The 25454-nt window shown below is 47.0% G+C and overlaps 1 protein-coding gene and 1 long non-coding RNA gene across 2 annotated transcripts in view; one reads left to right on the plus strand and one right to left on the minus strand.

Moving 5' to 3' along the window:
- The window catches only part of LOC125465388 (uncharacterized), a 38594-nt gene extending 32526 nt beyond the window's left edge, over window positions 1-6068 (plus strand). The window contains exons 3-4 of the long non-coding RNA XR_007250230.1: window positions 1954-2065; window positions 5577-6068. This is a non-coding gene — a long non-coding RNA (uncharacterized LOC125465388). The remainder of the gene's footprint in view (window positions 1-1953; window positions 2066-5576) is intronic.
- LOC125465378 (ectonucleoside triphosphate diphosphohydrolase 2-like) overlaps window positions 1-25454 on the minus strand; it is a 48384-nt gene that overhangs the window by 9994 nt on the left and 12936 nt on the right. The window contains exons 2-6 of the mRNA XM_048558805.2: window positions 21144-21261; window positions 19291-19441; window positions 15200-15359; window positions 6371-6598; window positions 5816-6085 (exon numbers count right to left, since the gene is read on the minus strand). Of these exons, the coding sequence (XP_048414762.1) occupies window positions 5816-6085; window positions 6371-6598; window positions 15200-15359; window positions 19291-19441; window positions 21144-21261 (927 nt within the window). The remainder of the gene's footprint in view (window positions 1-5815; window positions 6086-6370; window positions 6599-15199; window positions 15360-19290; window positions 19442-21143; window positions 21262-25454) is intronic.

A 25454-nucleotide genomic window follows, 5' to 3' on the forward strand; every position in this document is an offset into this window, starting at 1 on the left:
GGAATAGGGAATGGAATTTTTGCAGGAGGGTGGGTGGGAGGAGGTGTATTCTAGGTAGCTGTGGGAGTCGGTGGGCTTGAAATGGACATCAGTTACAAGCTGGTTGCCTGAGATGGAGACTGAGAGGTCCAGGAAGGTGAGGGATGTGCTGGAGATGGCCCAGGTGAACTGAAGGTTGGGGTGGAAGGTGTTGGTGAAGTGGATGAACTGTTCGAGCTCCTCTGGGGAGCAAGAGGCGGCGCCGATACAGTCATCAATGTGCCGGAGGAAGAGGTGGGGTTTGGGGCCTGTGTAGGTGCGGAAGAGGGACTGTTCCACGTAACCTACAAAGAGGCAGGCATAGCTGGGGCCCATGCGGGTGCCCATGGCCACCCCCTTAGTCTGTAGGAAGTGGGAGGAGTCAAAAGAGAAGTTGTTGAGGGTGAGGACGAGTTCGGCTGGGCGGATGAGAGTGTCGGTGGAGGGGGACTGGTCGGGCCTGCGGGACAGGAAGAAGCGGAGGGCCTTGAGGCCATCTGCATGCGGAATGCAGGTGTATAGGGACTGAACGTCCATGGTGAATATGAGGTGTTGGGGGCCAGGGAATTGGAAGTCCTGGAGGAGGTGGAGGGCGTGGGTGGTGTCATGGACGTAGGTGGGGAGTTCCTGGACCAAAGGGGAGAAAATGGAGTCCAGATAGGTGGAGATGAGTTCGGTTGGGCAGGAGCAGGCTGAGACGATGGGTCGACCAGGGCAGGCAGGTTTGTGGATTTTGGGAAGGAGATAGAAACGGGCCGTGCGGGGTTGGGGAACAATGAGGTTGGAGGCTGTGGGTGGGAGGTTCCCTGAGGTGATGAGGAAAGGGGCAGGATTGGTTTAGATACAGTGTAAAGCTCCCTCTATACTATTCTCATCAAATTGTACCAGGACAGGGACAGCATGCCGTAAGATACCGACTAAAGCTCACTCTACACTGTCTCCATCAAACTCTCCTAGAACAGGGACAGCATGGGGTTGGATACAGAGAGAAACTCACTCTATACTATTGCTAAATGCAGGCCCCATCTGCATCTGAAAAAGTGCAGAACAGTTCCTCTCACTGGTGAGATCAGTCCTGTTCTTCTTCAGAATGGTTGCCAACATTCTTTTATATCTGAAAGGAAATATGGGACATCGGTTTAATGATCATTTGGAACTTTCAGAAATGATTTGTTCCATGATTGCTGTGGCTAAGTGATTAAAAAATAACTCCTTTTATTTCCGGTAGGATGAGTGGAATGCGGGAGTACCGTAACCACTGAGTGTGAGATGGGCTTTTGTAGAAAGACCGCAGTGAAACATAGGAATGCCAGAGGGTCAAGAAGAGTCATTCTCAGCATGTTTGTGAGTTCAGTGTGTTGATGTTCAAATAGCCTTGGTTATAGCTCATTCTGCCCATTGAGTTCTGTGTTGGCTACAATGCAGGGAGCTAAGAGACAATTAAATGTGAATGGAATTTGGATGCATACCCCCCACGTTCCATGTGTTCCTGCAGCTTGGAGTTACATGGCAATACTTAGATCATCTGATCAACAATTGAAGAACATTTTCAAGGAGGCAATACAGAGAGGAGGCAGTTATAATGCAATTGGCATAATTTATCTGGATTTTCGAAGGATTTTCAATTAGGTGCTGAACAACAGATAAGGTCAGAGGATGTGAAATGAAAGAAAAGTGGCAGAATGGATGTTAAAAATTATTCTGTTCCAGTACTGTTATGAAATTACCCAAAAAGAATGTCCTTTTATTTATGAAGTGGTGAGGGGAATTCAGGAGTACTGTTAACCCTGAGTGTATAATGCTAGGAGGACAGAAAGAAGAGAGTGGGAGTTAAAGGTCATTATTTAGAATGACAGTAGAGTCAGTGGGGGAACACTGCTTTTCAAATTAATGATTTGCACTTTGGAATTAAAGGCCAATGTTCTAAATTCGTAGGTGATGCCAAATTGCAGAGTTAGGGGGAGGAGAGCGGTCACCAGTGAAAAGGACTGTGACAAATTACCAGGGGACATTTTATAAACTTGCAGAATGGACAAATAAATGACTGGTAAGTAAAACTCATCACAGATAAATGTGAGGTTGTACGTTTTGGTAGGAAGAACAGGGAGGTGGGATTGTTGATGTTCTATTTCATTCACAGGCATTACTGGCTGGGCCTAGCATTTATTGACTGTCCCTGTTTGCCCCCTGAGAAGGTGGGGGTGAGCTGCCTTCTTGAACCGCTGCAGCCCAGGTGCTGTAGGTTAACCCACAGTGTCCTTAGGGGGGGAATTCCAGCATTTTGAGCCACGATACATTTCCAGGTCAGGATGGCGTATGGCTTGGAGGGGATCTTGCTGATTATAAGGTTTTCCCATGTATCTGCTGCCCTTGTTCTTCTAGATGGTAAAGAATGCGGATCTGGAAGGTGCTATCGGAGGAACTTTGATGGTTTACACACTGGACACACTGCTGCTACTGAGCGCTGGTAGTGGAGGGAGTGGATGCTTGTGGATGTAGTGTCAATCAAGCAGCTGCTTTGTCCTGGCTGGTGTCAAGCTTCTTGAGTGTTGCTGGGGCTGCACTCATTCAGGAAAGTGGGGAGTATTCCATCACATTCCTGACTTGTGCTTTGTAGATGGTGGACAGGCTTTGGGGACTCAGGAGGAAAGTTACTTGCTGCAGTATTCCTAGCCTCTGACCTGCTCTTGTAGCCACTGTCTTTATCTGGCTGTCCCAGTTCAGTTTCTGGTTTACGGCATCCTTAGGATATTAAAAGTAGGAGATTCTGTGATGGTAATGACATTGAACTTAAAAGGGAGGTTGTCAGATTTTGTCTTGTTGGAGTTGGTTCCTGGTAACACATAATTATTACAGACCACTTGTCAGCGCCAATCTGAATGTAATTCAAACCTTTGCTGTGTTTGGACATGGATGACTTCAGTGTCTCAGGACTCACAAACGGTGCTGAATGTTGTGCAATCATCAGTTCCTTTTGCCCATGTTTGAACCAAAGCTGGAATGAGATCAGGAGCTGAATGGTCCTGGCAGAACCCAAACTGGGCGTCACTGAGCAGATTATTGCTGAGCAGGTGCTGCTTGATAGCGCTGTTACTGACACCTTCCATCACTTCACTGATGATCGAGAGTAGGGCGATGGGGCGGTAATGGACCGGGTTGCATATGTTCTGCTTTTTGGACATACCTGGGCAATATCAGTGTTGTATCGGTACTGGAACAGCCTCGCTAGAGGAGCTGCAAGTTCTAAACAAAGAGCATAGAACAGTACAGCACAGTACAGGCCCTTCAGCCCATGATTTTGCGCCAAACTTTCACCCTTATCCTAAGGTCTATGTAACCTCCACCCCTACCTTATATATCATCCACATGCCTATCTAATAGCTGCTTAAATGCCCCTAATGACGCCAACTCCACTACCCTCTCCAGCAATGCATTCCATGCCCTGACCACTCTCTGAGCAAAGAACCTACCTCTGACGTCTCCCCTATATCTACCTTCACTCACTGGAGCACAAGTCTTCAGTACTATTGCTGGAATGTTGCCAGGCTGATAGTCTTTGCAGTATCCACTCCCTTCAACCTGTTCTTGATATCACATGGAAGTGAATTGAATTGGCTGAAGACTGGTATCTGTAACGCTGGGGACCACTGGAAGACATCAAGATGGATTCATCCACTCAGCACTTCTGGCTGAAGATTGCTACGAATACTTCAGCCTTAACTTTTACACTGATGTGCTGGGCTCTTCCATCATTGAGGATGGGGATATTTGTGGAGCCTCCTCCCCCAGTGAGTTGTTTAATTGTCCATCACCATTCACGATGGATGTGATAGGACTGCAGAGCTTAGATCTGATCCATCCGTTGTGGGATTGCTTAGCTCTGTCTATCACTTGCTGCTTTTGCTGGTTGGCATGCAAATGGTCCGATTTGGTGGCTTCACCATGTAGATACTCATCTACAGGTATGCCTGGTGCTGTTCCTAGAATGCTCTCCTGCATTGTCCATTGAATCAGGGCTGATTCCCTAGCTTGATAGTAATGGTTGAGTGGGGGATATGCCGGACCTTGAGGTTACAGATTGTCCCCAAGTACAATTCTGCTGCTGTTGATGGTCCACAGCGCCTTGTGGATGCCCAGCATTAAGTTACTAGATCTGTGCGAAGTCTGTCCTGTTTAGCACAGTGATAGTGCCACACAACATGATGGAGGTTATTCTCAATGTGCAGGTGGGACTTTGTCTCCACAAGGACTGTGACAATGGTCACTGTCATGGGCAGATGTGTCTGCAGCTGGCAGATTGGTAAAGATGAGTTTCAATATGTTTTTCCCTCTTGTTGGTTCCCTCAACACCTGCTGCAGACCCAGTCTAGCTATGTCCTTTAGGACTCAACCAGCTTGTTCAGTAGTACTGCTGCTGAGCCACTCTTGGTGGTGGATATTGAAATCCCCCACCCAGAGTACATTTTGTGCCCTTGTCATCCTCGGTGCTTCCCCTAAGTGTTGTTCAACATGGCGCAGTACTGATTCACCAGCTAAGGGAGGACGGAACGTGGTAATCAGCAGGAGGTTTCTTTTCCTATATTTAACCTGAAGCCATGAGATTTCATGAAGCCCAGAGTCAATGTTGAGGACTCCCAGGGCAACTCCTTACCGACTATATACTACTGTGTCACCACCTCCAATGGATCTACCCTGTCAATGGGTGATGGTGGCGTCTGGGACATTGTCTGTTAAGGTATGATTCTGAGAGTATGACTGTGTCAGGCTGTTGCTTGACTAGTCTTTGAGCCAGCTCTCCCAATTTCGGCACTAGCCCCTAGATGTTGGTGAATGGACATTACAGGGTTTCCAGGGCTGGGTTGCGCCTGTCGTTTCTGGTTGATGCCAGATGGCCCATCTTGTTTCATTCATTTCTTTAAGCATTGTTGTCATTTGATAAAATGTCCTCAGCCATTTCAGAGGCCAGTTAAGAGTCATCCTCATTGCTTCGATTCGGGAGTCACATCTAGGCCAGATCAGGTGTGGATGGCAGATTCCCTTCCCTAAAGAACATGAATGCATCTTAGACAAATACACCAATCATGTTAAGTCGTAAGGATTCTATGACAGAATATATTTTGATTCTGAAGGATGGAATATGTTTCAGGCAGGGCTGTACAGAATTTTATCGAGAGGGGTTCGTGGTAAAATTGAGTTGAAGGCAAAGGTTAGTCACAATTATATTGTGGGGTGGAGCAGGTTCAAAGGGCTGTGTGGTCTAATCCTGCTCCTTGTCCTTAAATTCTGAACAGAAGAAAGTCATTCTAACCCTGCACCGAACCGTAGGTTGGATCAGAGCTAGTGAATCATGTGTAATTCTGATCACCATATTCCAGAATGTGTATACTGTGGCCCCAGGAAGATCATTTGTAAGGACATTGCCAGAAATGTGTGAGCTTTCATTATCAGGGAAGGACTGACAAACTGACTCTCTTCTGTCTTGAAAAATAAGAAGGCTGAGCGATGACCTAACTAAGGTTTTGATGGAGTGGATACCAAGTGAATGTTTCCTCTTGTAGGGAAGATCGAGGCCACCTCTGTAAAATATCATCACTGCGACAACGGGCAGAATGAGGACCTCACTCCCACAGGGAGAGTTGGATTGACCAGTTCGGGGGAAACTAAACAACTGTGTGAGGGAAAAGGAAATTTGAGCACGTGTACTGATGGTAAATTTACAAAATAAAAGGCTTGAGTAAATCACAAACACCAGCATGGACTGGCCTGTTTCTGAGTTTCATATACCACATCAACTTACCAGGAAGTCGCCAGTAACCTCAGGCTGATAGACATTGTTGAAAGCACATCTGCTATGGTTACAGGAGCTAAAGTTAAAGATGGAGTCGACAAACTCATAACATTGATCTGTCTGTGAGGAGCCACTGAAGGTTATGGTTTTCTCTGGTGAGTAATCTTGAGGTTTCTCACTCGCGGTGCATGAGCTATTGTATATAAAATTCAGTGGATGAGAGACAGTATAGCCCCGTGGCATGCAGGGGTTAGTAATATTGCTGTTGTAACCCTGGGCCTGTCGGAGAAACAGAAACAGTTGGATGTTCATACAATATAAATAAATTATTTAATTATCATATCAAATTCCTTCAAACCACTTTCTCATACTCTCCCCTTATTCCTCAAACCCACCTCCCCACCCTCCTCTTATTCCTCCATCCTAAAAATCTCTCATCATATCCCTTGATCCCACCTCCCCACCCTCCCGTATCCTTAAATACTACCCAGGCCCCACAAACACATATGCAAATTTCATGGAATTTTTAAATGAAAGTTTATACTTTTAAGTATAGTCTCTTACAATCATCATTTTCGAAAACACTTTCTTTAAAACTTGGTCCCTCCCGTAACAGAGGTAGCTGTGAGTGTAGACTTTATAGTCATAGCCATACAAACGTAGAACAGCTTCATTTTCAGAATCTTCGATTTCATCGCTGGGCACGAAGGAGATCTGAGTGGACGCTCCCCCAAAGTCCATTGCTCCCACTGTCTTTTTCAATGGTTTGATCCATTTTCCGATCCAGCTATACTATAAAAGAAGGGCGAATGATTCAGAAGGTGTTAGAGTTCCTCAGTCTGAGGCAAGGAATAAGGTTATTACTGTGAGGGGATGTAGTGAACAGTGTCCAACAATTACCCTGATTCTCCATTCCTCACCTGTGAATGGGGCGAGAAAGTCAAAGGTAGGAATTTGAAGGAATGGGAATGGTCTATTAAACATGGTGAACTTAACCCTTAACCCCACCAACCTACCCACTCCCTGGATCCTTCAATCCCAACCTCTCCCCATATCTCTCAAACCCACCCTCTTCCGTATTCCTCAATCTCACCGTCTCCCCATATCTCTCAGTCCCACCATCTCCCGTATTCTTCAATCCCCCCTTTCTCCCAGTACATCTCAATCCCACCCTCTTTATGCATCCCTCAATCCCATCCTCTCCTTGATTCCTCAATCCCACCCACCCAGTTTACAGAGGTGTGTATAGGGCTAGGAAAGGGAGGGGGAACCATAAGAGAAGATGGGGTGTGGATGGTCCTGACTGTTGATGCATTGGGAGCTTGGTGAAATGATGGTGGGTAATGGTGAGTGTTGGTGAGGAGCAGCTGGTACTGAGTATGTATATACTGCCTGAACACACCTCACTACTTAGCTGTAAACCTTCCCGAGACTCATGGTCAAGTGAAAGGGAACTCTCTCTAACTTTACTCTGACAATAGGTAAGGTGAATAGCAAAGGTCTTTTCCCCAGGTTGGGGAGAGTTCAAAACCAGAGGGCATATTTTTTAGGTGAGAGGAGACAGATTTAAAAGGAACTTGAGGGGCATGTTGTTCATACAGAGGGTGGTTCGTATGTGGATGTGGTAGATGCATGTATAGTTACTACATTTGAACAGGTACATGAAGGGGAAAGCTTTGGAACGATATGGGCCAATTGCAGGCAAATGGCACTTGTTTAGTTTGAGAAATCTGGTTGGCATGTTACTGTGCTGTATGACTCTATAATGGAATAGACTTTGATAGACTGAGTGGGACAAGTGACAAATGAAAATTAATGTAGACAAGTGACGTTTTTTATTTTGGCCAGAAGAATATATGAAACAACATGAAGGGAATGCAGGGGCAGAGAAAACTGGCTGTATATGTGGAGAAGTCATTGACGGGATAGGGTGAGAAAATAGTTAATTGACTGTACAACAGCTTGGCTTCTGCTAATGAGGCACAAAATGCAAAAACAGGGAAGTCTCATTCAACCTGTGTGAAACACTGGTTCAGTCTCGACTGAAATATTATTTCTAATTCGAGACGTTATATGTTAGGAGGGCTGTGATACAGAGCCCAGAAAAGATTCACAAGGATCATTCCAGGGCTGATGGATTTTAATTACATGCTTAGATTAGAGAAACTGAGATTGATCTTGAAGAAAAGGAGATTAAAACGAGGTCTGAGGTATTCAAAATTATGTTGTATACACAGTAAAGAGGAGAGGTAAACTGTTCGCAGCTGTGGAGGATTCAAGAGCAAGGCAACCTAAATTTAAGTACATTGTTTAAAGAGGCAGTGATAACAAATGGATAAACTTTTTCACCTTGTGAACATTAGGATTTGCAATGCACTGTCTGACAATATGATGGAGGCAGGTTCATCTAAAACTTGCAGTAGAGAATTGGGTCATTACCCAAATAGGAGACTACACAAGGCTATGGGGAAAACAGGAAATAGCACTAGGTGAAATGAAAGGGTCAGCACAGACCTGGTGGGCCAAATAGCCTCTCCTGTGAAGTAGGCATTTTACTCTATGCTTCTTGTTGAAACCTGACTCCAAAGCTGTGGGTAACTTGTTGCATTTGTGTCGTGGCTGAACTTTATTCAAAGAATGAGGAATACATTCCCACTTGCATCAAACTGCTATTTTGGATGAATTAGACATTGGAGCGGAAGTTGGCCATTTAACCCATCAAGCCTGCTCTGACACTCAATGAGTTTATGCTTGATCTGATAATCCTCAGCTCCACTTTCCTGCCTTTTTCCCTATGATCCTGACTCCTTTACTGATTAAAAATCAGTCTAATCTTGAATATACTTAACATTCCAGTTTCCCTCTGTGGTAAGGAATTCCATAGCTTCACGCTCCTCAGAAGAACATTCTCCACATCTCTGTTTTGAGAGTGTGATGTCTTGTTCTCGGATTAAGCCCTCTGGTCCTAAACCCTCCCACAAGAGGCATCGGCCTTTCAGCATGGTCCCTATCAAGTCCCCTACCAGTCTTGTGCCTCTCAGTCTTCTTATTTCCAATGTGTATAGGCCCAACATATGCACATGATGGTCCTCATAAAATGGTCCCTCCATACCTAGTATCAGCTCAGTGAATCTTGCCAAGAGTCCCACTAATAACACTCTGTATCTTTGCTAAGAGAAGGAACTTAAAATTGTTCACAAGATTCTGCTTGTGGTCTGACTAACACCTTCTTTGGTTTTAGCAAAGCCTCCTTACTTTGATGCTCCATTCCATTTGAAATTAAGGCTTATATTCTATTTTACCCACTGAACCTGGCTGTTAGTTTTGTAATTTATGGGGGAAGGACTCCTAAATCCCCCTGTTTTATGGCTTTCTGCATTCTTTCTTCATTTAAGTAATATTCAGTTCCTCTATTCCTCCTGCCAAACTCCATAGACTCACATTTTCCCACGTTATATTCTATCCACTTTGAGCCAGGGTTTTGCATGCTCGCTTAACCTGTCTATATCTCTCTGCAGTCTCTGTGTCATTCATTTCCCTGATCATAGAATCATAGAATCATAGAATCCCCTACAGTGTGGAAGCAGGCCATTCGGCCCATCAAGTTCACACTGACCCTCTGAAGAGCATCCCACCCAGACCCAAACCCTACCCTATCTCTGCATTTCCCACCCCAGACACTATTGGATATATAGCATATTTAAAAAACTTTTTATTTAATATCTTGTCAGTGTTTTCCTATCATTACAAAGCACTATGTATTTGGGAACTGAAAATGCAAAATATAACTTTCATAAATTCTGTACTATCAGAGTTAGTCAGTGTGAAGTTGGAAAAGCGCAGCAGGTCAGACAGCATTGGAGGGGCAGGAAAGTCAATGTTTCTGGCTGAAACCATTCGTCGGGACTGGGGAGGGGGAGGGTAGCTCAGAAATAAATAGAGGGTGTGGGGTGGGCTGGGGAAAGGGTAGGTGGGATGTTGATAGGTGGATGCAGGTAGGGGATTGTTATGCTTGGTCAGTGGGAAGGGTGGCATGGACAGGTGAGTAGGAAGGTGGACAGGTTATGTCAGGCCAGGGAGGTGAGGGGAAGGGGGAGGTCAGGACATGGTATAAGGCTGAGGGTGGAGGGATTTTGAAGTTGGTGAAGTCAATATTCAGGCCCAAATGCTGTAAGTACCCAAGGTGAAATATCAAATGGTTATGTCTGGCCTCACTCTGACAGTGGAGGAGGCCAAGGATGGACATGTTGCCAGGTGAGTGGGAGGGGGAATTAAAATGGATGGCCACCGGAAGGTTGGGTTGGTTGATGTGCGTAGAGCACAGATGCTCTGCAAACTGGTCCCCTACTCTGCGTTTGGTCTGCCTGACGCAACATAGAGGAGACCACATTGGGAACAGCGGATGCAATAAATCAGGTTGGATGAGGTGCAGGTGAATCTCTGCTGGATGTGGAAGGGTTGTTTACGGCACTGGATGGAGATCAGAGGAGAGCTGCGGGGCAGTTGTGCAGATCACACCAAAATTGTTGGTATTGTGGGCAGTGAAGAAGATTACCTAACACTACAAAGAGATCTTGGTCAATTAGGTCAGTGGGCTGAGGAATGGCAGATGGAGTTTAATTTGGATAAATGTGAGGTATTGCACTTTGGTAAAACAAACAGGGGCAGGACTTATACAGTTAATGATAGGGCCCTGGGTAGTTTTATTGAACTGAGTCCTTGGGATACAGGTGCTTGGTTCTTTGAAAGTTGTATCACAGGTAGACAGGGTGGTTAAAAGGGTGTTTAGCACGCTTGCCTTCATTGCTCAGACCACTGAGTTCGGCAGTTTGGATGTAATGTTAAGGTTGTACAGTACATTGGTGAGGCCACTTTTGGAGTACTCTGTGAACAGTTCTGGCCCCCTCTGCCATAGGAAGGATATTATTAAATCGGGCAGGGTTCAGAAAACATTTATCAGGACGTTGCAGGGACTGGAGGGTTTGTGTTATAGGGACAGGCTGGATAGGCTGGAACTTTTTCCTCTGGAATGTAGGAGGTTGGCCTATGGTAGATTATAAGGGGCATAGATAATTTGAATAGCCAAGGTCTTTTCCCTAGGGTGGGGACTTCAAAACTCAGGGTTGGGTGGGTTGGGGGTAATTTTTTAAGGTGAGAGGAGAAAGGTTTGAAAGAACATGAGGGGCAACATTTTCACACACAGGGTGGTTCATGTGTGGAATCAGCTGCTAGAAGAAGTAGTAGATGCAGGGACAGTTACAACAGCTACCAAACATTTGGACAGTTACATGATTAGGAAAGGTTTAAAGGGATATAGACCAAACACGGGCAGGTGGGACTAGTTTTACTTTGGGAAAACGGGTCAACATGAAAGAGTTGGAATGAAGGGCCTGTTTCCATGCTGTATTTTTCTGTGATTCTATCTGCTTCACCCAACCTGTCACATATTACAAAGTAGCTGCTCCATCACATTCCCAAGAAGTATCTGGCTGCACTGTCCGGGTCCCACTCCTGTCCCTGTCCCTCTCCTTCTTCCTCAACCTGACCCTGATCCTCAACTTTCTCCTTCTCCCTGTCTCTCTCACTGTCTCTCTCCCTCTCTCTGCCCCTCTCCCTATCTCTGTCCCTCCCTTTATCTCTGTCCCACCCCCTGTCCCTGTCCCTCTCCCTCTCTCTGTCTCTGTCCCTCTCAAAGAACAAAGAACAAAGAAAATTACAGCACAGGAACAGGCCCTTCGGCCCTCCAAGCCTGCACTGATCCAGATCCTCTGTGTAAGCCTACCATCTATTTTCTAAGGGTCTGTATCCCTTTGCTCCCTGCCCATCCATATACATGCCCAGATACATCTTAAAAGACACTAATGTGTCTGCATCTACCACATCCACTGGCAACACATTCCAGGCACCCACTACCCTCTCTGTAAAGAACTTTCCACGCATATCTCCCTTAAACTTTCCTCCTCTCACTTTGAACTCATGACCTCTAGTAATTGAGTCCCCCACTCTGGGGAAAAAGCTTCTTGCTATCCACCCTGTCTATACCTCATGATTTTGTAGACCTCAATCAGGTTCCTTCCCCCAACCTCCATCTTTCTAGTTTAAATAATCCTAATCTACTCAACCTCTCTTCACAGATAGCACCCTCCATACCAGGCAACATCCTGGTGAACCTCCTCTGCACTCTCCCCAAAGCATCCACATCATTTTGGTAATGTGGTGACCAGAAATGTATGCAGTACTCTAAATGTGGCCGAACCAAAGTCCTATACAACTGTAATATGACCTGCCAACTCTTGTACTCAATACCCCGTCCGATGAAGGAAAGCATGCTGTATGCCTTCTTGACCGCTCTATTGACCTGCGTTGCCACCTTCAGGGAACAATGGACCTGAACACCCAGATCTCTCTGTGCATCAATTCTCCTTTTACTGTACAGTTTGCTCTTGAATTAGATCTTCCAAAATGCATCACCTCGCATTTGGCTGGATTGAACTCCATCTGCCATTTATCCGCCCAACTCTCCAATCTATCTGTATTCTGCTGCATTCTCCGACAGTCCCCTTCATTATCTGCTACTCCACCAATCTTAGTGTTATCTGCAAACTTGCTAATCAGACCATCTATACCTTCCTCCAAATCATTTATGTATATCACAAACAACAGGTGTCCCTGTGGAACACCACTGGTCCCAGTTCTCCATTTTGAGAAACTCCTATCCACTACAACTCTCTGTCTCCTGTTGCCCAGTCAGTTCTCTATCCATCTAGCCAGCACATCCTGGAGCCCATGCGACTTCACTTTCTCCATCAGCCTGTCATGGGGAACCTTATCAAATGCCTTACTGAAGTCCATGTATATGACATCTACAGCCTTTCCCTCATCAATTAATTTTGTCACGTCCTCAAAGAATGCTATTAAGTTGGTAAGACATGACCTTCCCTGCACAAAACCATGTTGCCTATCATTAATAAGACCATTTTCTTCCAAATGGGAATAGATCCTATCCCTCAGTATCTTCTCCAGCAGCTTCCCTACCACTGACGTCAGGCTCACTGGTCGATAATTACCTGGATTATCCTTGCTGCCCTTTTTAAACATGGGGACAACATTAGCAAGTCTCCAGTCCCCCGGGACCTCACCCGTGTTTAAGGATGCTGCAAAGATATCTGTTTAGGCCCCGGCTATTTCCTCTCTCACTTCCCTCAATAACCTGGGATAGATCCCATCCGGACCTGGGGACGTGTCCACCTTAATGCCTTTTAGGATACCCAACACTTCCTCCCTCCTTATGCTGACTTGACCTAGAGTAATCAAACATCTATCCCTAACCTCAACATCCGTCATGTCCCTCTCCTCGGTGAATACCAATGCAAAGTACTTGTTAAGAATGTCATCCATTTTCTCTGATTCAGCACATAACTTTCCTTCTTTGTCCTTAAGTGGGCCAATCCTTTCTCTAGTTACCCTCTTGCTCTTTATATCTGAATAAAAGGCTTTGGGATTTGCCTTAACCATGTTTGCTAAAAATATCTCATATCCCCTTTTAGCCCTCTTAATTTCTTGTTTCAGATTCGCCCTACATTCCTGATATTCTTCCAAAGCTTTGTCTGTCTTCAGTTACCTAGACCTTATGTATGGTTCCTTTTTCCTCTTAGCTAGTCTCACAATTTCACCTTTCATCCATGGTTCCCTAAACTTGCCATTTCTATCCCTCATTTTCACAGGGACATGTCTGTCCTGCACTCTAATCAACTTCTCTTTAAAAGCCTCCCACATATCAAATGTGGATTTACCTTCAAACAGTTTCGCCCAATCTACATTCCCTAGATCCTGCCGAATTTTGCTATAGTTGGCCTTCCCCCAGTTTAGAACTCTTCCTTTAGGACCACTCTCATCTTTGTCCATGAATATTGTAAAACTTACGGAATTGTGATCACTGTTCCCAATATAGTCCCCGACTGTAATTTCAACCACCTGGCCAGGCTCATTCCCCAACACCAGGTCCACTATGGCCCCTTCCCGAGTTGGACTATGTACATACTGCTCTAGAAAACCCTCCTGGATGTTCCTTACGAATTCTGCTCCATCTTGACCCCTAACACTAAGTGAATCCCAGTCAATGTTGGGAACATTAAAATCTCCCATCACCCCCAACCTGTTGCTCCTACACCTTTCCATAATCTGTTTACATATTTGTACCTCTATCTCATGCTCGCTGTTGAGAGGCCTGTAGTACAGCCCCAACATTGTTAATGCATCCTTCCTATTTCTGAGTTCTGCCCATATTGCCTCACTGCTCGAGTCCTCCGTAGTGTCCTCCTTCAGTACCGCTGTAATATCCTCTTTGACCAGTAATGCTACTCCTCCACCCCTTTTACTCCATCTCTATCCCACCTGAAGCATCGATATCATGGGGACATCTAGTTGCCAATCATGCCAATCTCCCTGTCCCCCTCTCTGTCTCTGTCCCTCTCCCTGTCCCCCTCCCTGTCTCTGTCCCTCTCCCTATCCCCCTCTCCCTCGCTCTATCCCTGTCCTTTCCCCTGTCCTTGTCCCTCTCCCTCTCCCTCTGCCTGTCCGTCTCCTTCAACCTTACCCTGATCCTAAATTGGTCTGTGACTGCTCCTCTCTGTCTTTGTTCCTCTTCCTCTCCCTCTCTCTGTCCCTGACCCTGTGTGTGACTCTGCCCCTCTCCCTGTTCCTCTCAACCCTGTCCCTCTCCCTGTCCCTTTCCCTATCCCTCTCTCTTTCTCTGCCCATGTCCCTCTCCCTATCCCTGTCTCTTTCTCTATCCCTCTCCCTCTCCCTATCCCTCTCTCTTTCTCTGTCCCTGTCCTTCTCCCCGTCCCTCTTCCTCTCCCTCCCTGTTACTCTCCCTCACCCTATCCCTGTCCCACTCCTTCTCCCTCTCCCTCTGCCTGTCCCTTATCCTAACCCAGTCTGTGTCTCTGTTCCTTTCCCTGTCTTTGTCCCTCTTCCTCCCCCTCTCTCTGTCTCTGACTCTATGCATGACTCTGTCCCTCTCCCTGTCTCTCTTCCTTCCCCTCAGTCTGTCCCTCTCCCTCTCGCTGTCCCTTTCCCACTCCCTGTCCGTCTCCCTGTATCTCCTCCGGTGCTATCACAACCCTCTTATAATGTGGATTCCAGAACTGTGCACAATACTGTAAGCTGTGGCCTAAACATTTGATCCAATTCCTTCTCAAGGGGAACTAAGGACAGGTAATAAATATTGTTCAGTTAGTGATGCCCATGCCCCGTGAATCAATACGTAAAGGTGACCATACCAACAATCACAATGACGGGAAGGGTCTGGAGCACGAGAGCCTCTGAGAGAATGGAATGTCTTTGTATTGACCTTAGTTTCTGGCCCATTTGTGCATTCTGTTACCTTACCTTCACAAAGTTCTCCAGCAAGTAATTGGCTGTGACCCATCCAAAAACTCCCTCCTCATTTCCTGTCAGGATCTTTGCTCCTTGGTATTTAAACTTGTAGGATTTCAGGGAATTAGCAATTGATGCTAGAACGCCTTTGGAAGCCTTGGGATCAGCTAGGCTGCAGACAATACAGATAAGGAAATGTTTGTTTAATCTTGTGGCACTGGCCTAGTACCTCTCATGTCATTGAACACTTAGTGCGCCAATCTTGAGAAATGACCAAATCACTTTCGCAGCAGGAGGCAGGGGGGAGAGTGAGACGGACAGGAAGCTGTCCATGCTTCTCCTCTCTGAGAGATTTACCCCACCTCAGGGTCACATTGCTAGTCCCGTCCACCTCCTACCAGACTCCATTACTTTCTGACTCAAGGGAATGTTACAAGTATAATGTCCTCACCTGCTCACTCGTGGCCTCCCAATGTCCCAAGCTACAGCCCTTCCTGGACGTGATGTCTATGTGGCTGGAGTGGTCTCCGTGTGCTTCCTTCCTTCTGAGGCTGGGGACCAAGTTCCAACAGTCACTCCCTGTTATGGAGTGTCCTGCAGATTCACTACAATCCTCTGGTTCTTTTCCTCCCCCTGCTCCTGTGTCTCTGCCTTCATCATTCTCTGCCTCTTCCTTGTTTGTCTCTTCGCATTTCTTTCTTCATCTCACTTCTTCCATTTTTCAACTTTCCACATTCTCTTTCTCCCTCTTTATTTCTAGTTTCCCTTTCCTTGTCGCTCACTCACCCCTTTTGTTCTGCAATCTCCACCTTCCCTGTCCTTTCACTTCCCCTGTAACACTCTCTCAACTATCTCTCCCTTTATCCTTTCTTACACGACTGTGTCTTCCTCACTCACTCCTCTGTCATGCTTTCTCCGCCCCCACCCTATCACTTTCCACACTCTTTTCCATCTGCCTCAGTTTAATTTTGGATGTTATTGGATGTGCTCAGGTTCCAGCCCTTTTAACTGCAGCCTACTGACAGTTCTCTGAATCAACACTGATTTTACATCATCATCATGTTCCCTCCTCAATCATCGCGCTCCTGCTCCATATTACATCCAACGGCCAATTTCAAACCTCACTATAGGGTACTACAACACCACATCGATTCTTCTATCTCACCTTTGCTGTTCCTCTGAACCTCACTGATCACCCACTGATCACACTCTGATCTTCCATTGAGCACCCACTGAGCACCTATTGATCTTCTTCTGAGCACCCACTGATCTCCCATTGAGTACCCACTGAGCACCCAATGATCTTCCACTTATCACCCACTGATCTCCTGTTGAGAAGTAACCAGACTTTCCAATTCACCTGGGGAAATCCACCCGTTGGGATGACCAATCTGGGAAAAGTTGATCTTATAAACAGAATTGAAGGTGAGGAGCTGTTCTCTCCTGTGCTGATGATTGGTGCAGAGTGTTTTTTTCTCAAACCTGGGAGATAAAGAGCCCATGATAGAGGGAGCAGTGAATGAGTACACCATACTGTGCTGGCATCGAGGATATTTCTGGAGGAGCAGTGAGCATGAACTGCTGAGGTTGGGTGAGATCCAGGAGTGGTGCACAGGTCTGTTGGCCTTGGTTGGAATGAAAGATCTTTTGTCAGGCCAGCCGTTGCTAGATCTGGCTGGTCCTGGGTGGGGGGGTGGGGGGACAGTGTGGGAGGTGAAAGTTTCTACAGGATGGTTCACTATGGGAGAATGAGGCATCAAGAGGGGCAGTTGGAAGGAGACGGCTAGTGAAGTATGGAAGAGGGTGAGGTTGAAAGCAGAGAGGACACTTTAATAAATCTATCAACAAAGGAATAGTTGGTTAATTAGGGTCGAAGAAAATGTCAAATTACTAAGGTAATTAATTTTTCACAAATTAATGTTGAATCCCAAGTTTAAGGCTGTGTAAGTTCAGAAGCTACTATACTTAGGGGAAAAATGCAATGGATCCTGCAATGACAAACACTGCACATTTTTACCTGAGTGATAATGGGAACTGCAGATGCTGGAGAATCCAAGATAATAAAATGTGAGGCTGGATGAACACAGCAGGCCCAGCAGCATCTCAGGAGCACAAAAGCTGACGTTTCGGTACTAGACCCTTCATCAGAGAGGGGGATGGGGTGAGGGTTCTGGAATAAATAGGGAGAGAGGGGGAGGCGGACCGAAGATGGAGAGAAAAGAAGATAGGTGGAGAGGAGAGTATAGTTGGGGAGGTAGGGAGGGGATAGGTCAGTTCAGGGAAGACGGACAGGTCAAGGAGGTGGGATGAGGTTAGTAGGTAGGAGATGGAGGTGCGGCTTGGGGTGGGAGGAAGGGATGGGTGAGAGGAAGAACAGGTTAGGGAGGCAGAGACAGGTTGGACTGGTTTTGGGATACAGTGGGTGGAGGGGAAGAGCTGGGCTGGTTGTGTGTTGCAGTAGGGGGAGGGGACGAACTGGGCTGGTTTTGGGATGCGGTGGGGGAAGGGGAGATTTTGAAGCTGGTGAAGTCAACATTGATACCATTGGGCTGCAGGGTTCCCAAGCGGAATATGAGTTGCTGTTCCTGCAACCTTCGGGTGGCATCATTGTGGCACTGCAGGAGGCCCATGATGGACATGTCATCTAAAGAATGGGAGGGGGAGTGGAAATGGTTTGCGACTGGGAGGTGCAGTTGTTTATTGCGAACCGAGCGGAGGTGTTCTGCAAAGCAGTCCCCAAGCCTCCGCTTGGTTTCCCCAATGTAGAGGAAGCCACACCGGGTACAGTGGATGCAGTATACCACATTGGCAGATGTGCAGGTGAACCTCTGCTTAATGTGGAATGTCATCTTGGGGCCTGGGATAGGGGTGAGGGAGGAGGTGTGGGGGCAAGTGTAGCATTTCCTGCGGTTGCAGGGGAAGGTGCCGGGTGTGGTGGGGTTGGAGGGCAGTGTGGAGCGAACAAGGGAGTCACGGAGAGAGTGGTCTCTCCGGAAAGCAGACAGGGGTGGGGATGGAAAGATGTCTTGGGTGGTGGGGTCGGATTGTAGATGGCGGAAATGTCGAGGGATGATGCGTTGTATCCAGAGGTTGGTGGGGTGGTGTGTGAGAATGAGGGGGATCCTCTTTGGACGGTTGTGGCGGGGACGGGGTGTGAGGGATGTGTTGCGGGAAATGCGGAAGACATGGTCAAGGGCATTCTCGACCACTGTGGGGGGAAAGTTGCTGTCCTTGAAGAACTTGGACATCTGGGATGTGCGGGAGTGGAATGCCTCATCGTGGGAGCAGATGCGGCGGAGGCGGAGGAATTGGGAATAGGGGATGGAATTTTTGCAGGAGGGTGGGTGGGAGGAGGTGTATTCTAGGTAGTTGTGGGAGTCGGTGGGCTTGAAATGGACGTCAGTTACAAGCTGGTTGCCTGAGATGAATTTCTGAAACTGATTTCTGAGTTACAGTAGAAGATGTAGTGGTTAAAATGTTCCAGTTTTGAGTACATGCAATGGAAATACATTAGCTGTGAGCTCATCACTCTCTGAAATGTGTTGGCGTGATAGCTTTTCATGTGTAGAAGTTATTTTGGAAAAATAAACTTTTGTTGTCTTATGCCTGTTATCATGCATTATTTAAATACAGTGATGTATAGGAAATTAATCCTTTTCTTAGAATGTTGTGGCTTTAATTATCTTGGAGAGTTCAGAATTGTGGATAATATTGATGAATTCTTCGCATTGTGTGTGTGGGAGGTTCCAAACGTCCCCATATTTCATACAAACACAAATAGTATTGTTGTTACATGTCACTCTTTGAAGGAGTTCGTGAGAATGAGAATGTACAAGTCGGAAATCCTTTCTCCAAAACACCTTGAGACTGACTGGTCTTCAGAGAAATAGTAATTTTCATTTTTGGATTTACTTTCGCTTTTAGGTCCGCTTCTAACAAGCCCTTCAGTTTTCAGACGTATGGATAAGGGATACCTGACTTGGACCTGCCCAGAATGTAAAAATGTAGTATCTGAAAACCAAAATGTAGCCCCTGAGAAAGTTTCAAGAGGATCCCTTGAAAAGAACAATGACTTTTTCCCCCTGTCCTAAGGTATTACTTACCTCAACAAGCGCATCCCAGCTGTAGCACCAAGGTAGAGGGGAGTCTGTGCATGTAGTTGTGAAGGAATGTTTTTCACAGTTTCATCCAGGCAGGGCTTCAGACTGTTTCCAGCTTGTGATGGGTTGTACGCGTAACTGGAAATTCCAGGACCTATAGACCAAGATTGGATACGTGTCAGTACATTTGCGTATTTGTCCCTAGAATGTGCCCTGTTTGTTTACATCTCATACACATCTCTCTGCTCCATATGTCACAGGGACTGCCACGGCCCCAGGGACTTGCCCAAAAGCCCCTCTTCAGTGGTTCCAGCCTCTTCCAACTTGGACGATTTAATGGCACAGGGGAGGCAATGGCTGGACTAATACTCCAGATACCCAGGTAATGGTCTGGGGACCCCGGTTCGAGTCCTGCCATGGGAGACAGTGGAATTTGAATTCAATAAATATCTGGAATTAAAAGTCTAATAATGACCATGAATCCTTTGTTGATTGTCGGAAAAATCCATCTGGTTCCCTAATGTCCTTTAGGGAAGGAAACCGCCATCCTTACCTGGTCTGGCCTATATGTGTTTGTCTCTTAACTGTGCTCTGGGCAATTAAGGATGGGAAATAAATGTGCCTGGCCAGTGACGCCCTCATTCTGTGAATGAATAAGGAGCCATTTTTCAGTTCAGGAGAGATTCCTGTTCCCTTCACAAGTTCAAACAATCCAAGGGGTAGAGTGCCAAGTTAGAGTCTCAGTAGGTAGGCAGCAAGGCTTGTATCATTGTGTCTTCATTTCAAATGCATAAATAATGGAGAAAGGTATTGTCCTTCATGGAAAAATACCCAGCACAGAGTTAGAGACCGGGTAAAGCTTCCTCAACACTGTTTCCATCAATTTTTAGTTATTCATTAATGAGATGAGGGCATCGCTGACCAAGCGGCAATTATTGCCCATCCCTAATTGTCCAGAGGGCAGTGCAGAGTCAACCACACATCGCTGTGGAGTCACGTGTAGGCCAGACCAGGTAAGGATGATAGTTTCCTTCCCTAAAGGACATTCGTGAACCAGATGGGTTTTTCCAACAATTGACAATGGATTCATGGTCATCATTAGCCATGGTGGGATTTGAACCCAGGTCCCCAGAACACTATCTGGGTCGCTAGATTAACAGTCCAGCAATGACACCGCTAGGCCATTGCCTCCCAGGACAGGGACAGCGCAGGGTTATGTACAGAGAAAGCTGCTTCTACACTGTTCCCCATCAAACACTTTCAGGCAGCATGGGGTTAAATAGACAGAAAAGCTGTCTCTACTCTGTCCCCCATCAAACACCCCCCAGAACAGGGACAACATGCGGTTAGATACATGGTCAAGCTTCCTCGATGCTGTCCCCATCAAACACTCCTGGGACAGGGGCAGCTTGTGGGTGAAAGCAGAATAAAGCCTCCACCACACTGTACCAGCCCTAATTGTGTATCTGACCATAGACAATATTCAGCAACTGTCCATCACCCCCAGACCATGGCCCTTTCTCATCTCATTCACAACCTGTTCCCCATCTCACCCTCAGCTCATTTACTTTTAACTCATTTTTCCTGCCTCCGAAAGCAGACACCCTCGTCCCTTGATCTTGCCGACAAAATCTCCATGTGAACTATTCTGACTGAGCTCAGTTCTGGCCCTCTAGGCCTGAGCCTGGGGCTCTGGCTGTAGAATAAGGAAGCCGCTTGGCTGAGGTGAGTTTGAGGAGACACTGACATTGGCCTGGCTGGTTTTGAAGGTGAAGCACTCAGGACAGGCGCTGTAGGAGGCTCAGAGGGACAGAGAGAGGCACTGTATGTTCCCGGCTGGCGTGGTTTTTTTTTACCTTTCACGTTGCATTTGCTGTGCTCACTCACAATGCCAGTGCTGTTCTCTTTCCCAGACGGCCATTTGTAAACATATAGGGTGGTGCGAGAGGAGCCAGCATCAATGACGATGCCGTACTGTTGGAAAAGAAAAGGAAAGTGCTTCAGATCGTTAAATACAAGTGTAAAAGAGCATATCCAAAGGATGACATTAAGCTAACAAAGTGTGGAGCTGGATGAACACAGCAGGCCAAGCAGCATCTTAGAAGCACAAAGGCTGACGTTTCGGGCCTAGACCCTTCATCAGAAAAGGGGGGGATGGGGAGATGACTGTGAAATAAACCACCCGTATGTTGCAGGAACAGCAACTCATATTCTGCTTGGGAACCCTGCAGCCTAATGGTATCAATGTGGATTTCACAAGCTTCAAAATCTCCCCTTCCCCCACTGCATCCCGAAACCAGCCGAGCTCGTCCCCGCCCCCCCCACTGCATCACAAAACCAGCCGAGCTCGTCCCCGCCTGCCTAACCTGTTCTTCCTCTCACCTATCCCCTCCTCCCACCTCAAGCCATACCTCCATTTCCTACCTACCAACCTCATCCCGATACCTTGACCTGTCCATCCTCCTCAGACTGACCTATCCCCTCCTCACCTCCCCACCCATACTCTCCTCTCCATCTATCTTCTCCTCTATCCATCTTCAGTCTGCCTCCCCCCTCTCCCTATTTATTCCAGAATCCTCTTCCCATCCCCCTCTCTGATGAAGGGTCTAGGCCCGAAATGTCAGCTTTTGTGCTCCTGAGATGCTGCTTGGCCTGCTGTGTTCATCCAGCTCCACACTTTGTTATCTTGGATTCTCCAGCATCTGTAGTTCCCATTATCTCTGATGACATTAAGCTGCTGTGCTAGATAGATCCTACGTTGGTGTTTATGTCCATTGTGAATCAAGCAGTAAGTGCCTGATGTTTGAGTGAGAGATTAGGGCTGTAGAACATGCTGCAGAGATTGAGCACTGGGCCAGGATGTCAATACAGTGCAGCACAGAGCGAGTGCTACACAGTCACAAGGACCACCTTTCAGACAAAACACTCATCTGAGCCTAACTGGTCATTAGAACATGTCTGTCTGTGTGCAATGGTTATTGTAGTTAAATAACTGCAAACTGTCCCCCAGCACTCAGTACTACATTTCAGAAAGTACTGAAATGGTTGTCCTGAGAAGGTTGGAGTATAAGGTTGGACGCACTTGGGAGTATTGTGTACAGTTCTGGTCACCGCATTATAAGAAGGATGTGGAAGCTTTGGAAAGGGTGCAGAGGAGATTTACTAGGATGTTGCCTGGTATGGAGGGAAGGTCTTACGAGGAAAGGCTGAGGGACTTGAGGCTGTTTTCGTTAGAGAGAAGGTTGAGAGGTGACTTAATTGAGACATATAAAATAATCAGAGGGTTAGAGAGGGTGGATAGGGAGAGCCTTTTTCCTAGGATGGTGACAGCGAGCACGAGGGGGCATAGCTTTAAATTGAGGGGTGAAAGATATAGGACAGATGTCAGAGGTAGTTTCTTTACTCAGAGAGTAGTAAGGGAATGGAACGCTTTGCCTGCAATGGTAGTAGATTTGCCAACTCTTAAGTACATTTAAGTCGTCATTGGACAAGCATATGGACGTACATGGAATAGTGTAGGTTAGATGGGCTTGAGATCGGTATGACAGGTCGGCACAACATCGAGGGCCGAAGGGCCTGTACTGTGCTGTAATGTTCTATGTTCACAAAGGCAGGTTTTTATTGCCTCGCTATGAGATGGAGCTGAGGGTGTTCCACCCTTGTTGCTGAAGATTGCGCTGTGCCACTGAGAGCTGGATTTGAGGACTGACCGGAAGCTGTGCTTTGGTACAAACGGGACTGGATGTGTTTGTCACAGATGTCACTGCATATTTTCATAACCTCTGGAAGAGTTATTAAATTAAAATTACCAGAGAAGGAGGCCATTTGGTCCTTAATATCTCTGCTGTCCCCCTGAAGGAGTTACTTGACCAATCACACACACCACTTTTCTCCCAGCAGGTCCCAGACCTCAGCCACTCAGCCGACCATATAAAGCACACTGGACAGCAGAGACCAGGGGCCCGGAGCGGGGAGACCAGGGGCCCGGAGCGGGGAGACCAGGGGCCCGGAACAGGAAGACCAGGAGCCCGCTACAGGGCGACGAGTGACCAGAGCGGGGAGACCAGATGCCCAGAGCGGGGAGAGCAGGAGCCGGGAGTGGGCAGACCATGGGCCCCCTATGGGGAGACCAGGAGCCTGCTACAGGGAGACCGGGGGCCTGGAACGGGGAGACTAGGAGCCCAGAGTGGGGTGACCATGAGCCAGTAGCGAGGAGACCAGATACCCGGAGCTGGGAGAGCAGGAGCCCGGAGCTGGGAGAGCAGGAGCCCGGAACATGGAGACCAGGGGCCCGCAGCGGGGAGACCACGGGCCCGCAGCAGGGAGACAGGAGCCCGGAGCGGGGAGAGAAGGAGCCTGCTATGAGGAGACCAGGAGCCTGCTACGGGGAGAACAGGGGCCCGGAACATGGAGACCACAGGCCCGCAACAGGGAGACAGGGGCCCGGAGCGGGGAGACCATGGGCTTGGAGCGGGGTGACAGGGGCCTGGAGCGGGGTGACAGGGGCCTGGAGCAGGGAGACAATGGGCCCGGAGCGGGGAGATCATGGGCCCGGAGCGGGGAGATCATGGGCCCGGAGCGGGGTGACCATGGGCCTGGAGCGGGGTGACCATGGGCCCGGAGCGGAGAGACCAGGAGCCAGACCATCTGAATGCCCCCAGATGTGGAGGTCCCTTGGAGAGTGACTGTCTTCGTAACTTTGCTTCTTGTTTTTTCTGACCTGTGGTTATACTGTGATTATCTCTAATGTAACCTTATTTCCTCCATTTCTGTGTTCTGTAATCATAGATTGTATCTATATACCCTGTACCTAAGATGACACTGTAAGCGGTGGTTTATAAACTTTTGAGTGCATGTGACAATAATGCCAATTCAATTCACTACACTGTCAGGCAGCACGTCTCAGATCTGAACCACTCGAGTGACCCTCGTGATTTTGAACATCTTGTTCAAATCTCCTCATGATCCTATCTTCTCTAATGCCTCTCCAGTTTATCCAAATCACCCCCATCCCTGGAACTATTCTGCTGAATCTTGTCTTCTCTCTTTCTCTCTTTCTCTCTCTCTCTCTCTCTCTCCCCCCAATGTCTTCATGTCCTTTTGAAAACACAGTGCCCAGAACTGTACAGAGTACTCTGGCTGAGACCAAAGCCTTGTTTGATTAAGTTCTCCATAACTTGCATGCTTTTGTGCTGGTTTGTCTCAGAAAGCCCAGGATCCTGCATGCCTTTTTAACCTCATGCCTGAACATGCCCTGCATTTCAATAACTTGTGCTCATAAACACCCAGGTCCTTCCGCTCCTGAATCTCTTTTAAGAATTATCCCCTTTATTTTATACTGTCTCTCTCCTCCAATGTATTATGTCCTGTTTCTCTGCATTTAATGTCACCTGCCCCTCCCAGTTCATCAACTTGTCTGTATCCTTTTGATGCCTGCCTCAGGGATCACAATATTTCCCAGTTTCAGGTCATCACCAAATTTTGAAATCATGCCCAAGTCTAGGTTATCCACATAGATCAGGAAAAGTCGTGTTCCTATTGCCAAACAATGCAAAACAGAAACAATCACCAGTGCTCTGTTTGCTGTCACTCTTCCAATTTTGCATCCATGCTTTCAGTTCCTTTTATTCCATGGGCTTTAACTTTGCTGACGAGCCTGTATTTTATCAAACACCTTTTGGAGGTCTGAGGAAGGGTCACCGGATCCAAAATGTTAACTCTGCTTTTCCCTTCACAGATGCTGCCAGACCTGCTGAGCTTTACCAGCAACTTCTGGCAAATTTCTGTTTTTGTTCCTGATTGGGAGTCGATGGATAACATGCTACCCTCGTCACCCCTCTCTGTTACCTCTTCAAAAAAAGTTAGTAAAGCCCAAATTGCCTTTAACAAATCCATGCTGACTTTCATTAATGAATCCACATCTATCCAATAACTGTTAACTGGTTCTGAAACTTCCCTACAATGGTATTGAAATTGACGAGCCTGCGTTTCCAGGCTTTACCTTACATCCGTGTTCCGGACAAGGGCGGAATGTTTACAATTCTCCAGTCCTCTGGCACCTCCCGTGAGTCTAGGGAAGACTGGAGGATGAATACCAGTACCTGAGCAATTTCGAGACTCTTTCCCTCAGTCTCCTGGGGTACAGTCTTGTCCCACTGACTAATCAA

The sequence above is a fragment of the Stegostoma tigrinum genome, chromosome 29 (assembly GCF_030684315.1).
Source record: "Stegostoma tigrinum isolate sSteTig4 chromosome 29, sSteTig4.hap1, whole genome shotgun sequence".
NCBI lineage: Eukaryota > Metazoa > Chordata > Chondrichthyes > Orectolobiformes > Stegostomatidae > Stegostoma > Stegostoma tigrinum.